The 15608-nt window shown below is 43.5% G+C and overlaps 1 protein-coding gene across 2 annotated transcripts; it reads right to left on the reverse strand.

The window, feature by feature from the left end:
- Nucleotides 1-869: 869 nt before the first annotated feature.
- POP5 (POP5 ribonuclease P/MRP subunit) lies at nucleotides 870-6683 on the reverse strand. Of its 2 annotated transcripts, none has more exons than XM_034438468.3 (5): nucleotides 6355-6683; nucleotides 4220-4362; nucleotides 3662-3811; nucleotides 2354-2437; nucleotides 870-1097 (listed from the first exon to the last, which is right to left on the reverse strand). In XM_034438468.3, exons 1-5 carry the CDS (start codon nucleotides 6372-6374, stop codon nucleotides 997-999), a joined length of 498 nt encoding a protein of 165 aa, XP_034294359.1. In that variant the 5' UTR covers nucleotides 6375-6683; the 3' UTR covers nucleotides 870-996. The 2 variants fall into 2 exon arrangements, with proteins under 2 accessions (XP_034294359.1, XP_087736278.1); XM_087880152.1 differs by lacking the exon at nucleotides 6355-6683 and adding an exon at nucleotides 4496-4659.
- Between the last annotated feature and the right edge of the window lie 8925 nt (nucleotides 6684-15608).

Consider the following 15608-nt stretch of genomic DNA (forward strand, 5'->3'; position numbering starts at 1 on the left):
ATTCTGGAAAGTTTCCTTTGAAACCCAGAACAGTACAATTAAAGGTAGAATTGAAACACTGGTTCAGGTATGAGTCATGTATTACTCAAAATACAGAGTAAATAAATTGAAGAAAGGAATTGTTTATCCCCTGGATGGATGGATGGATGGTACACGTTTGAATGCCATCTAATCCTCAGAGTCTGGATGGCTTACTCTTATCAAAAAATCCCCCTGAAAATAATACTCATGAATTTTTTTGGTTTTTTATTTCTTTGTTTAGCCCCTTAGAACTGTGTTATACAAAGAATTATAGTCATACTATGCCCTCAAAATAACCCACCTGCGGTATAAAATTATCAGAACGATACAAAAAAAGGGAAAATGTACAGAATGTGCATCTTCCAAATTCAGACCTTGTTAACGGTTGCTAGTTCCATCCCAAACAAACATCTTCTGGCCTTGCTATTGCTTGTTGACCGGGATTTCACTTGGGTAGCGTTTTGCTGCTCCTATCAGAGAAGGAGGGGCGCCATTTTGCTTGCTCCGTGGGCTATTGGGTGCTGCCAACCATGGCCATTTGCTGCCCGGACTGCTATCTTTGCAGCACACTGCAAATCCACCAGTGACCCCACTGTTGGCCTGTCTGTGTGCATTCATGGTCTTACGTTTTCCAGCAAATGCACTGAATCCATGCTTGGAAAACAGCCTCCGGTTCGCTCCTCTGGAAGTAACTCTTCTATGTGCTGCACCATTACGCCACACCATCAATTCCACCCAGTGTCCAGCCCTTGTGGTTTTTCTGTGGGTCAAAAGCTTCCCTCCCCCCCTCCTTGAACAAACAGGAGCAGAGACCGGGGGTGGGGGGAGAGATTGGTACAATACACACATAGCTTCAGCTAGTTTTATAAAAGATGTGTAAAACTCTGTAAATATATGTATATATAATGGAGAAAAGGTACTGATCCTTGCCCTTGAGAGGCACTCCTTGCCTAAGCACTTCAGAGGTGATGTAATTCAGTCCATCTCCAGGTTCTCCTCACTCTCTTCACTCCGGAACCGCTCCACTCCCACAAGCACACAGCTCTGGACCGACTTCCGGATGGCTTCTCTATCGGCTGGTAAAACAGGGGAAAGGAATTTGCAAGACATTCTCATTGCCATGTCAATAGAGGTTTCACCGTCTTCCAGTGGCCCTCCTTTAGTTGACATCATGGCAATGGAGTGTCTCTAGTAATACTTCTCAATCCTGAGCCACTTCATGTCGTGGACTTCAATTCCCGGAATTCCCCAGCCACTCAAGAATTCTGCTGGCTGAGAAACTAGAAGTTGAAGTCTTAAAAGCTGAATACTCCTATAGCATTCCTTCCCCCACCTTGGACTGCAGCACCTAGAATTCCCCGTCCAATGGATGCCTTCCTTGTCTGTCTAATCCTGTTGGTCAAGCATCTGGAGCAGCAAACCAAACGCTGCCACCCACTTTTTGCCTGAAATAGCCTGCCTTTGGCTATTTCATACACAATCCAGATTTAACTTTTTGATTGTTAGGAATTAGAAATTGAAAGAAACAAGTTCAGATTTCCAGGAAGCTGGCATTCCATATAGGTTCTCAGTACTGCCATTACATGATGGTGATTCTCAATTTTTATGTAAAATACAGGGGATTTTAAAGAAAAAAATTAAACTGTCCTGTGCTTGGACAAAGTAGCCACACGCACACAAAAAAAAGGGGGGGGGAGAGGAATAAAGCCAATGGAGCTCCAGTGCTTAGTAATTAGATAATTAATAACCAGTGCTTAGTAATGTTAGATTCAATCTCTTTTTACAAGGCATTCTGATTCCAGAGTAGGAATGTTTGGCAACCTGAGGATATGCGGACTTCAACTCCCTGAATTCCTCCGGCAGCCAAACTGGCAGGGGAATTCTGGGAATTGAAGTCTGCATATCCTCAGGTTGCCAAGGTTGAGAAACACTAGATCTACAAGGATTTATCTTCCTATTACTGGAATCTGCATAATTCCTGGGTTGGAGGCTGCAGTATTATTATTTTTGAAAAAGCAACGACCACCGACAATGCAGCTATAAAGAACTGATTTATCAAGCTATGGCCTGCTGCTGCCTCGTTCCTCATTTTTATTTTATTTGGGATTCAGAGAGATTTTTTAAAAGGAAGGTTAAGTTGTGGGCGCCCCATCACTGGAGGTTTTCGAGAAGAGATTGGACAGCCATTTGCCCAAATGGTAGCCTCTCCTGCTCAAGTAGTTGGTCGGACTAGAAGACCTCCAAGATCTCTTCCAACTCTGCCATTCTGTTCTAAGTTAGAGGCTACGCTTCACTCAGAGGTATGCCAACATGCCAGGTTATGATTAATTACCTTCACTGGTACAGTTCCGTAACAGCAGCAGTAGCTGATCCCTGTTGTACTGAATGAGGAATTTCTGACAGGTCCGTATTGTTGCTAGAAGCAGAGAAGGAAGACATGAGGACTATGCAGACAAGGAATTACTTGCAGCCTAAATATTCAGAGAAACGGATTTTAACAGAATAAGCCACAATGAGACATTCTCGTTGCCCATTTTTAACAGATAAGCAAGAAACAAAGACTATATTAAAGCTCTTCATGTAACCTTTACAATTTGTGCCCGCTTCCTTCAGGATTAGGATACAATATCTGTGTTGCAAAAATCCGCTCAACCAATTGGAGGACAGTAAAACACTAGTGCTCTCCATCTTTGAGCACTGCCATCTGGTGACTTAAATACCATATTTACTATTTATGAAATCCAGAAATCAGTTTATAATATTTAGTGCATTATATTTTAGCCCAGAAATAACATGTATGCATAACTTTTTTTTAACTAGTGCTTTCTCTCAAAAACAGGATCCTTCTATTTTCAGACCAACCCAAGTTTTAATCCACCAGTTGTGAAACAAATTGACTGACTAGTTTGTTGTCTAAGACATGTACACGTAACTGTTACTCAATACTGGTGCAAGAGAAAATAAATTTTCTGAACTGCTTCTACCATGACCCCAATTACAGAATTGGTGCCAATGAAAAATCTCTTGATATTGTTTTAATATTCCAGATCATAGAATCCTTTTGAGTTGCCTCACAAAAAAATGCCCATCCCTGATGGCTACATCTAAGGAGGTAATGTTGGGAAACTTAACTTTTCCCCGATACTTGTGTCCTTTTGAAGTCTTTTCTTCCTGTTCAATCATGCCTGATTCCCAGAAGCTGCTTGCAGTTTTATTGGTTTGCTTTGCCTGGTATGTGTGGGTGTGTCTGCCTGTCTGTCTCCCAAAGTCACCCACGTGGCTTTGTGCCCAAAGCAGAACTAAAACTCACTTCCTCCCAATTTCTACTGCTGTGCCCAACCTGACTTTTTTATTTTTCATTTCAACCTTGTTTTTTAAATTGTTACAATGTGTATTTATTTCTGCTATTACTGTCAATTGTATGGATTTTTATTTCAAAATACCCGCACTTTGAACAATTCCGCTTGTGGCAAAGATCGTATAGCCTTTATTGTCATTGTACATCATATATACAACAAAATTGGTTACCAATGAACATGGTACCAATAAATCAGATTATTTCCCTTAAGAAATTGCACAAGGGAAGATTTTTTTAAAAAATGCCCTGTTAAAGTACAGACTCTTACAAGAGAAAGCTTACCTCCAACATGAAGTGTGTTAAAAGAGCAGGGGCAATGTTGGCTCCTATTTTCCAAGTGAGTAATAAAAGGAAGGGACGACCACAGAAGCCGATAAAAATCTTTCCGGCAGCAGAAGAGAACTACTCCCGTGTAGGCATTCAGGTATTTTACTGAAGAAAGAAACCAGAGAATCTCGTAAAGGGAAGTGGTGGGATGAGCAGCACACAGAAGTTTCCCTTCTTTCAGGGAAAAAAAAAATGTGGCTTCAAACTTGACAACTTGTGGAGTTCAACTAAATTTAATAAATAAATAAATAAATAAACTAGAACTCCCCAGCCAGCATTGCCGAAAACTTCAGCAAAAATGACCCATAGCAAACAATGAATTCTCTCAATGACCATGGATTTACTTAGCAACCATGATGATTTGCTTAACCATTGCAAACATCATAAAATTAGGTCGGTGACATGGTGACCTATTTTACAACTATCATGACTTATGACTAATGTACAGGCTCCATCACAGCCATTAATCAAGGACTACCTGCACTGCACACTAGCAAAACCTGGAAAACAGACCTGAAAAAGCAATAGAGCAACAGGCGACTCCAAAGTCTCCATGTATTCTTGCAACTGCATTCTTTACCGCATTGTGCACTATGCGCTCCTCAATGAACTGCCGACAGCGAGGGTCTTCGGAGATGATCTCGCACAGGAAGTACCTGGAAAAGCAGAGCAGATCAAAGAAAGGACTCTTAAAGCTACCCATAGCGCACCAACTGCTTTACATCGCTGGGCAGCAGAACATATTCATAACTTCCAGATCAGACAAAGAACAGGATTGCCTAGGCTCACCTATGCACTCTGTTCTTTCCAGAATTTGATAGGCAGATGTAAACAGATGTTTTAACAGCTGAGGTGACAGCCGCAGAGAGTGGCATCAATTCCTGCCCTTGTCAGGTAGAGCCAGGCAGGGACTGATTCAGAACTTAGGAAGATCTGTTGCCAGTCAACCAGGGCTTCATTTGGCAAGCAATATTATTCATTATTTGAAATATTTCTGTATTAATTTTCATCAAAGGGATCTTTGAGCTGCAACAGTGAATTTAGTGCAAGAACTAATCTGGGTTGGTCACCAGGCCAGAGGTTTAATCTTTCAAGCTTTTGAACTCATTCTCTCATTTGTGAGAGAATTTAGTGGCTAAATCAAATACAAACTTATCCTTTACACATAATTAAAAGCTTAGAAGCAAAATATTGTTCACAAAAGCATTCTTAAGTTTTCCAAAAGCGCTTTATTTATCAACGCATTCAGTTCAATTCCAAAAATCCTTTGCAGATGTCCCAAAGGTGCTTTTTCAAGAGGCAACTGGACTTTCTGGTTTTTCTTTTTCTTTGAAGACGTGTCGCTTCTCATCCAAAAAGCTTCTTCAGCTCTTTTGCAGATGGTTTCACCAAGAACAAGTGCTTCCCAAGCAGAATTAATCAGTTAAATCAGGGGAGTGGGGAACCTTGGCCCTTTTATGACTTGTGGACTTCCAGAATTCCTAAACCCAGGAATTCTGAGAGTTGAAGCCCACAAGTCATAAAGAGGCCAAAGTCCCCCACCCGTTAAGGATATTGTTGTTGTGTTACCAACCAGCAGAGTGTAGAGCACAGAGAAATGTTGCTAAGAGCAATGAATAAGAGATGTGCAAACTGGTTTATCAAAAGTTTACTTTATAGTGAAAAAAACAATCTCATAGTCTTTAAATCAATCCAAGTCTTTGCCAGTTAAATCAGTTCAGTGATACAAAAACTCTTCTTACCATACAAACAGTAGTTGGTTAGAATAACAAGTTCACTCTGGTTCACAAACCACGATGGTAGCAGATCCATCCAACAATGATAGCACAATGGTAGCAACTCCACACACTATGGTAGCTTATCATCAACTGACTATGTTACAGTATCTTTCTTAAATATGTTTACAACTAGTGATTATCTAATTACAGCATGACTCAGCATTACAATGAATCAGCAGTAAAACTTTAAAGTCACACAATACATATTCATATTAAAGTTACAGAACACATATATTACCTGGACAACTTGTTAGGCTCAAACCATATCCTAACACCCCCCCCATTCCTGGGTTAAACAAAGCAGCCAGATCCACCGCTTCTCTTCTCACCCCCGCCCCCATCTCCCGGACTTTTCCACAAGGTCTCAATTCCTGCCTGAATCTCCCTGCGAAGCCTCCGCTCGGACTGCCCGAGTTCACCCGAGACGCCCGCCCGTCCTTCGGTTTGGGGCACTTAAGCCCAGATGGAAGCATTCGCACCCGCCGAGTCCTAAGCAAGAGAGCGGGAGAATTAAGGAGAAACTTCCTAACGGAATTAACCAGTGGAACAGCTTGCCACCAGAAATCGTGGGCGCTCCATCCCTGGAGGTTTTATAAGAAGGGACTGGACAGTCACTCATCTGAAATAATATAGATTCTCCTGCCTGAGCAGGGGGCTGGACTGGAGGACCTCCAAGGACCCTTCCAGCTCATTCATTCTATTCATCCGCACCACCACGCGCTTAGCCCGCGTGTCCACGCGTCGTGGGAAGGCAGCGGCTGTTTCGGCGGGACAAGGGCTCCAAACGCCGCCGCGCGCCTCGAGCTCCCGTGGGAAGCGGCCAAGCCCAGCCCTCCCTCCTTCCCTGCCGCCCGCCCGCCGAAGCCTCACCGGTTTTTAAACCGCACCATAGCGCGAGTCAGTCCGGAAGAAGGTGCGCTCTAGCCCGCGGCGTCTCTATCGCGGAAGCGCCGTCGCCCACAGAGATAGGAAAAGAAACGGGCACTTTCTCCTGCTCAGCCGCTCTCGCTGGAAGTCACTGGAGAAATCTTGATTTCTCCCCACCCCATTGATTTTTAAACTAACAGTGGTGTCTACGGGCATTTATATCCGCTTGTTTTCCTCTGAGTTAGAAAGAGAGAGAAGCCTGGCGAGCACTTCCGGGGCGGAGGACAACTCTTCTTTTCGTTTCTCTGAGGTATCCTATCATCCGAGAAGGCGGCGGCAAGACCGATTGCGTCAGAGAAGACTCGCCTTCCCATTGGTCCGTCTTTGACGTCACGTGCAGATCTTTTGCCGCCCTCGCCTTCTCCTTTGGAAAGTTCTTTTCGGGTTTTTTTCTCCAGTGGACCAATCAGCGGCTGTCATACCCTTCCTTTTTCCCCTCCCACAAACGGTTTATTTTTCCTGTCTCTAACGTAGCACCTTCTCTCATTGGCTGTTTGGGAGGGAAGGCGGGGAGAGGACAAAAACGGAGCCTATAAAAGCCGCTTTTTTCCCGCCCTTTTGGGGATTTTTTTTTTTTTGTTGCCTTCAGTGAGGGTCGAGCTTCTTGAGGCGACGTCTCGCTTTTGTAAATCAATACAAATAAGAGAATTGGATGTCACCAATTGTCACCTCAACACACAAACCCGCCAGTGAATAATTCCGGGAACACGAAGAGCCTTCTGGGAATGGCTGGGATAACAATACCCATCATCCCCACCAAGAAGGCGATGCAGCCAAGGCACATCCTGCCTTGTAGATGTGTTTCAATGTGGGATTGGCTTAGTTTAACCCGCTCAGTGGAGTAGCAGCACTAAACATTTAAGAGTGGATCAGTCTTGGATGGGAGACCACCAGGAAAGCCCAGGCTGAATGAAGTTGAAAAACAGGGCAGAAGAAGGCAGTGGGGTGGGGAATAATTTGGGGGTTCTTGAAAGGATGTGTGTCACTAGAGAGAGAAGAGAGTTGACATTACAGTTGGAGGAGGATGCTATGAAAAGACAAGTGCTCAATGATGAATTGGGCTGGAAGGGACCTTGGAGGTCTTCTAATTCAACCCCATATGCCATTCTGGACAAATGGCTGTCCAGTCTCTTTAAAACCTCCAGTGAACACCTACAACTTCTGAAGCTGTAATCAGTTCCTCCTCGTACAGTACAGTGGAATTTCATTTTAATGTGTGCCATTATGTACTGTATACAGGAAAATGATACGAAAGGTTATCTTATTTCCAGGCTGGATGGATCTCTCTTTAATGAGCTTCCAGCCATTACTACTTGTACTGCCCTCTTCAAAGTTCTGGAAATCTGTGCAATGCAAGCCCTGTTGTATTTAAAAGAAATATTGGATTTTGTGAAGGATCAAAGCTAAAATGCTGAGTTGATGGCCCTGGAAAGTCAAGCAGCCCGAAAGAAACACTGACCAAGGCAAAGCAGGTGGACTCAGGCTTCACCATGTGTGATTTGCTTGTTGATGCATTGCTATTGAGGGACTTTGAGGAGAAAGTTGACACTGCTAAGGTATGAAAAAGCATTTGGAAACACAAGCATCATCATGCTACGCTGTCCCTTTTTTTAGTGGAATCAGGAAGCAAAAGCAGTGAATTTTTTCTTGCCCTTCCGAATTCCTTTGCTTTTAATATTAAACAGAACAAAACAATGTGCGTAAATATGTCATTAAATTGAATACACTAATTTGTGCCTTTAATGTTTCAGCAGTGTGCATGTTATTAGGAGGCAATTGTGCCTCAAATTTAAATAGCCATCTAGAGTGCCTATGTAAGCAAAAAGATACTTATATACTTATAAGTATCTTATAAAGGAACTTAAATACTCCCATATATAATTTAAATGAGGTCAAGCTCAATCTGAAAGAGACATTACCTTTATGTTATTGTAAATTGTTTTAGCCATTTTCTCCCTGACCTTGTCAAATCCGGTCTACTCTGTTCACTGGAAGTGTGAATTTTCTAGCAAGGCATCAGTATGAAAGTGGCTGATGGTCTCTGTTTCTCTCCAACAAGGTTGGGCAGTCTCTGAAGGGGCAGGATGGTCCAACATCTCAGAAATGTTCTATTTGTTTAACATTTCCAATATTTGGACAAGCAGAGTAAGGTTGACAGGTAATAAGGTTCTCTGATTGATCTTTCTCTAGAATTGCACCTCAATTGATTCAGTTAATGTTTTTTCTAATTAACTGTCAAATTTGGGGGGGGGAGTTCAATTCATAATGCCAACAGATAAAAAAAACAAGCACAAGGATTCTTTGGCCACAGAATGTATATAGCCATAATTCATTCAACTGTTCTTTTTTTCTGACACAAGATAAAATTTCTATTGAGATTCTGGTTAGCTGCGCTGGTAGTGCCCACTGCTGCAAGATCCACCCTCCACCCGGTTGAAATTGGAGAAACTAAAGGAATAGAATGAATGTGACATCCTGTGGCTTTCCATTTTCCTTTTCCATTTTCTACTGTCTGGAAAACTCATTCACACTTCAAATCTTGGCCTGCTGCCCATTGTAGGAAAACATCATGAGTGCAAAGGATGTTATGCTGCCACTTGCACACAAGCCTCACCTAGGTGGGCTTGTTAAAATATTGGAAATGTTGAACAATTAAAATCTCCTGCCCCTTCAGAGACTGCCCAGCTTTGTTGGAGAGAAACAGAGACCACCAGCCCCTTTCATATTGATGCCTTGCTAGAAAATCCACACGTCCAGCGAACAGAAGAGACCAGATTTGACAAGAAAATGGCTAAAACACATGTAATGCAGAGTTCAGGTGGGAAGGAGGTAGGATTAAGTTTATCTCTTGCACAATCCCTTAAATGTGAACAAAGCAAACTACTGTCATGCTTGAAGATTTTGGTGAGTGATGGGCAGTACAATAAGTATTGATTATGGAACAAAAATGTAGATTGGGGTATTCATAAAAATGTGTGAATACTTATGGAAAAACACGACTGCCCTTTTATTTTCAATCTCCTTGAAATGCCACTTCCTTTTCTAAGAAACTTGGCTCAAATTGTGACTTCTGCATTGTGTTGCAGGAAATGTACATAATTGCTTCCATGTAATCCCCAAAAAACCTTTTTATGGTTATGAGTGTCCTCCAACTGCATTGCTGCATTGCCAAATTTGCTAGTCTGATTGCCAAGAATTGATAGCAATTTCCTGTAATTCTATAGAAGGAAACAGGTAAGTGCACTTTGCAAAAAAGCTCTGCCCTTCAAAAACAAAGGAAACCCCTACTTGTCCATACGCCCCCCTTGTCTGTCAGATGCAGCCTTGCCCACTTGAGCTCACTGCCCAGCTAGGGCCTGTATGAGGGACCTTCCCATGCCAGAATGTGGTGCAGCCCAAGTCACTACAATGTATATATTGTATGTTCTCTTACTTATTTAACATGCATGCTCATGTATCCAACATTAAATTCATAAACTAATCACATCCCTGCTTTGGGGGCCTGAAAGGCTCTTGTGTGCCCCAGTGCCAGGTAACACTTCAGGCATCCCAATTGTACATGGTCAAAAAGTCGAGACAGTGTATAAAAATGGGCAAAGGTTCAATTTTACTATTGTGGTCGCCACCTTGACTTTTTTTGATTGTAACAATCTGGAGCTTAACATGTTTAAAATTGTAGCGATGAGAATGGGTTTTTGGAGGAGCCCGTTTTGGATGCCAGCTAAGTACAGGGCTCGCATGGAGGCTCTGGGAGGCCGTTTTCAGCCTCCAGAGGGGGTGGGGAAGGTCGTTTTTGCTATCCCCAGGCTCCAGGAAAGCCTCTGGAGCCTGGGGAGGGTGAAAAACGGGCCTATGGGAAGTCTGGAAATGGGCCCTTTCTGGCCTCCGGAGGCTTCAGGGAAGCCTGCTAGGCCCAAAACAGGGCACGGGGGGGAGCGTGTGTGCATGTGGGGAGGCCACGTGTGTATGCGTGGGGGGCAGGGGGCAGGGTGGGCATTGAATTATGGGTGTGGGCACGTGCGCATGACCCCTCCCCCGGCACTCTCCCTGCTTTTGGCACGCGACGGCAAAAAGGTTAGCCATCACTGCTATAGGGCATTGTATGCCAACACAATTAGACACAGGGACAGTTTTTCCCCTCGTGCCATCACTCTGCTGAACCCTTAATTCTCTCAGTGCTGCTAATGCCCATTAACCCAGTGTGACTGTACTATTATTTATCCTTTTTATTATCTTCTTTACTCCCTCTTATTGGTATTACTATTATTATTATTATGTTGCTTTGCTGAGAGCTTCTGTATCGGAGACAAATTCCTTGCGGGTCCAATCGCATTTGCCAAATAAAGTATTCACTTCAAGCTGTGAACAGGTTTGTAAGCCTTTGAGTCTACTGGAGTCTCAGCACAGCACTCCTGCTTCAACCCTCTTTCCCTTTCCTGGCTCTAAGCTTTATGGTTAACGTGTGTTTAATCAGGTTGCATTCTGGACCTTCCCTCCCAGAGAACGGTTCGCCTTCCAGCTCAGGATCTCAATGCAGGGACACTTCTCCAAGTATGCAATGCTTTCTTGTGCCTTACAAAACCCTGAACACAGGTTGTGCTTTTCCATCTGACAACGATGCAGCTGAGGCTTTGGTACCCTGTCTGCTTGAGTGCGCTTGGTCGGGTAATCGGATAGGAAGGGTGCACTGAGCCAGGTCCAGGGAGTAGCAAAGGGCTTCTATTTTTGGCTCAGGAGTCTGATTAGGGGCGACATGGAAGGCGGAAGAAAGAGTGCAGGAGACAAACCATTTTCCTTTGTTTTTAAGTGGGAAAAACACCACTGTAACCGCATTCCCTTGGGGTAGCTGCCACCCATATGGAAACGTATTGCCACCAATATCACCTTCCTTAATTTCTTCCATCTGGAAAAAAGGAACCTGATACAGGTAGTCCTCAACTTAAGTCCCCAATTGAGTCCAAAATTTCTGTTACTGAGACAGTTAAGATAATTTTGCCCCATTTTATGACCTCTTTTGCCACGGTTGTTAAGTGAATCTGACTCCCCCATTGACTTTGCTTGTCAGAAGGTCGCAAAAGGGAATCATGCAACCCCGGGACACTGCAACCGCCATAACTATGAGTCAGTTGCCAAGCGTCTGAATTTTGCTCATGTGATTGTGGAGATGCTGGCAACGGCCAGAAGTGTGAAAAATGGTCACGAGTCACCTTTTTCAGTGCCATTGTAACTTTGAATGACCATTCAATGAACTGTTGTAAATAGAGGACTCCCTGTAGTCTTTTACTGCCCATGCTCTCTAACATAAGAGTATATTGAGCACATACAGTCGTGGCCGAAATTGTGGAAACCTTTTGGGGAAAAGTGTATTTTTGAGGTTTGGTGGCTAATAACACCACTTTTTTGGGGAGAGTTTCAAGATAATCCTATTCCACTGCTGGAATGGCCTGGGAATAGCCCAGACCTTCACCCAATTGAAAATCTATGGAGCTGACTAAAGGAACTTGTTAGTCAGAAGCGACCCAGCAATAAAACCCAGTTAATAGAAGCCATCATTCAATCTTGGTTTCACATTAGAACAGCTGCAGAACTAAAAGACTTGGTTCGCTCCATGGGAAGACATTGTAAGGCCGTAATTCATGCTAAAAATTACCCAACAAAGTATTAACTGACATGATAATTTTTGTATATCTTGTTTCACTTTTCTTCTTTATACTGTAACTGCTCTTCTAATAGCAAATCATAAAAGTTCTTGCGTTACATTCTTGATTAAATTATCTTTCCATTGATCTATAATTTTATGGTACTACTCCAAAAAAAAGTGATGTTATTAGCTAGTTTTAGAAAATACACTTTTCCCAAAAGTTTCCCACAATTTTGGCCACTACTGTATCACCTAACAGCTGGATCACGGACAAGTAGAAAATATTGTAAGCTGCCCAGAGTCGCTTGATAGTGAGATGGACAGGATGTAAATTTAATCACTTGTTTGTATCACTTTTGTTTGTATGTATGGACCGGAGACAAGTTCCTCAATCACACTTGGCCAATAAAGAATTCTATTCTATAAATAAGTAAATAAATACAGGTGTGAGAGGACCTGGATCCCTGATGCTCAGTGGGGAAAACAGGACTTCAGAATCTAGGAATACTGGAAGGAGAACCAACCTGATGGCTCTCAGTAAAAGATTGCCCCCTCCACCACAGCATTCTAGACCCACAAACGTCGTTCAAACTAAAGGAGGTCTTAATGATATAATAAATATGGTAGAGGGAGCTTTTTATGATAATTAATGAAGTGGAGAGAAGACTTAGATTGAAGAGGGGGTTTTGATCTTGGGAGGAACCTCCCATTGGAGGAATGAAAACGCTTTTGCCCAAGAGCTAATGGCAGAGAAAAGTCTGTGGTCTTTTATAACACGAACACGGGAGGATCGATGATATAGAACAGGGGCCTCCAAACTTGACAACTTTAACAGATTAACATGGAAGTTGGAAGGGACCTTGTAGGTCATCTAGTCCAACCCCCCGCCCAAGTAGGAGTCCCTACACCATTTCTGACAGATGGCCGTCCAATCTCTTCTTGAAAACCCCCAGTGATGAAGCTCCCACAACTTCTGAAGGCAACTTCTGTTCCACGGGTTGATTGTTTCACTTTTAAGACTGGTGGACCTCAATTCACAGAATTCCCCAACCAGCAGAGCTCGTGCAGCCCCATTGCAAACTGGTAGTAAAGGTAAGTAGAACCCACCTGATACAGAGAATAAAAACAGCTTTTTTTCTTTGTCCAGTAAAGCAAACTGCTCCATGTTTGATGTCTACCCAGAAATCAGAAATTTAGAGATCAGAAATCTAGTGGCTAATGATGATAGATGGATGAAGGCACAATCTACTTTCCTCACTTGGAAGGCCGTGCGGGTCTGGATGGGGAGAAACAGGCTTCGACTCAATCCTTCCAAGACCGAGTGGCTGTGGCTTCCGGCGTCCCGATATAGCCAGCTGATGCCATCGCTGGTTATTGGGGGCGAATCATTGGCCCCCACGGAGAGGGCTCGCAACTTGGGTGTCCTCCTGGATGCGCGGCTGTCTTTAGAGGGGCATATGACAGCCGTGGCCAGGGGGGCTTTTTGTCAGGTTCACCTGATACGCCAGTTGCGCCCCTTTCTGGACTGGGACTCCCTACGCACGGTCACTCAAGCACTCGTCACTTCTCGTCTGGACTATTGTAACGCTCTCTACATGGGGCTCCCCTTGGGGTACACCCGGAGGCTCCAACTGGTGCAGAATGCGGCTGCGCGGGGGATTATGGGAGCAACGGGGCACTCCCACGTGACTCCTCTCCTGCGCGAGCTGCATTGGCTTCCGGTGGTCTTCCGGGTGCGCTTCAAGGTGTTGGTGATCACCTTTAAAGCGCTCCATGGCTTAGGGCCGGGGTACCTACGAGACCGCCTTCTGCCACCAATAGCCTCCCACCGGCCAGTACGCTCGCACAGAGTGGGCCTCCTCAGGGTGCCGTCGGCCAGACAATGCCGGCTGACGACCCCCAGGAGGAGAGCCTTCTCTGTGGTGGCACCTACCCTATGGAACAATCTACCCCCAGAGATACGAGTGATCTCCGACCTCCGGATTTTTCGTCGGGCCCTAAAAACTTATTTTTTTCAGTTAGCCGGTCTGTCCTGATTTTAGGGTTAGTTTAAAAATTTTAATATTTATTTTAATTGACAAGTTTTAAATTATGGGCCAAATTTAGAAATTATTTTAACTTTATTTTTTAACTGTGATGTTTGTATAGATGTTTTTTATCTGTCTGTTCACCGCCCTGAGTCCGAAAGGAGAAGGGCGGTATAGAAATTCGAATAAATAAATAAATAAATAAATAAATAAATAAATAAATAAATAAATAAATAAATAAATAAATAATTGCTGGAGAAGATGGGAGTGGGGTGGGGGAGAGAAAAGCTGAATTCCATGTAGTGTATTCCATCCTTCCGAGGTCAGTAAAATGAGGACCCAGATTGTTGGGGGCCATATGCTGACTCTGAACAGTTTACAGAGGGCTGGAAAGCAGGGGTCTCCAACAGTGGCAACTTTGCTGGCTGGAGAATTCTGGGAGTTGAAGTCCGCCAGGCTTAAAGTTGCCAAGGCTGGAGACCCCTGCTGTAAAGCACTGTGAAACTATTGCTATTGCAACTGCTATTCAGCCCACTCAGCATGGGTTCCACTTATGCTCTAGAGGGCGCTGTTGTGCCATAACTCAAATTCTCATGGGAATACATAGCTGGTTTGCAAAGGGTACTCAAACTGGAGGAGGTATTAAGTGCAGTTTTAGCTCTACTTTGAGCACCTTTATTCATGACTTGGGTGGAAAGAATACTTAATCTGATTTGCATATCATGGGGAAAAATGCATGGAATAAATAGTGAGAAGACAGAAATAAAAATTCAAACCAGTTGATAGATTTGTGGAAGGGTTGAAAATAACAGTTTTGAATTAAGGGGAAACCAATCAGATTGTCAGGTACAAGATGTGCAATTCCTGGCTTGACAGTGGTTTCTGTGAAAAAGATTTTGGGAATAGCAGATTCCAACTTTATGTACATGAACCAACGGTGAGTTGTGGGTGTGAAATAAAACAACAGAAAATTTCAGCCACATCCATAGATATTTAGTTTCAAAATCATAAGAAGCTAATGGTTCTATTTGCAGTCCATTCGTCTCCACCCACTTTCCATGCGCTGTTCAATTCTTGGTACAGTGCTGCATTTAAAGGAGGATCCAGGCTACAATATTAAGCCTTAGTAAGACCACACCTAGAATCCTGCATCCAGTTTTGGTCACCACACTATAAAAAAAATATTGAGACTCTAGAAAGAGTGCAGAGAAGAACAACTAGGATGATGAGGGCACTGGAGGTTAAAACATGAAGAACAGTTGCAGGAACTGGGCATGGCTTGTCTAGTGAAGAGAAGGACCAGGGGAGACATGATAGAATTCTTCCAATATTTGAGGGGCTGCCACAGAGGGGGGCGGGGTGTCAAGCTATTTTCCAAAACACCAGAGGGCAGGACAAGAAACAATGAGAGAAGCAACCTGGAATTAAGGAGAAATTTCCTAACAGTGAGAACAATTAACCAGTGGAACAGCTTGACTCCAGAAATCATAAGTGCTCCATCACTGGAGGCTTTTAAGAAGAGACTGGAG

Source organism: Pantherophis guttatus, chromosome 17, assembly GCF_059756535.1.
Source record: "Pantherophis guttatus breed Tessera chromosome 17, ASM5975653v1, whole genome shotgun sequence".
In the NCBI taxonomy this organism is placed as follows: Eukaryota; Metazoa; Chordata; class Lepidosauria; order Squamata; family Colubridae; genus Pantherophis; species Pantherophis guttatus.

Bases quoted from the DNA above. Each gene is read 5' to 3' on its own strand.
- POP5 (XM_087880152.1), bottom strand. From the start codon at position 4,581: ATGCCACTCTCTGCGGCTGTCACCTCAGCTGTTAAAACATCTGTTTAC. The intron at 4,363-4,495 runs GTGAGCCTAGGC...CTGCTTTTCCAG, and splicing joins GGAAAGAACAGAGTGCATAG to GTACTTCCTGTGCGAGATCA. The intron at 1,098-2,353 runs GTAATTAATCAT...CTGTTTTACCAG, and splicing joins ACGGAACTGTACCAGTGAAG to CCGATAGAGAAGCCATCCGG.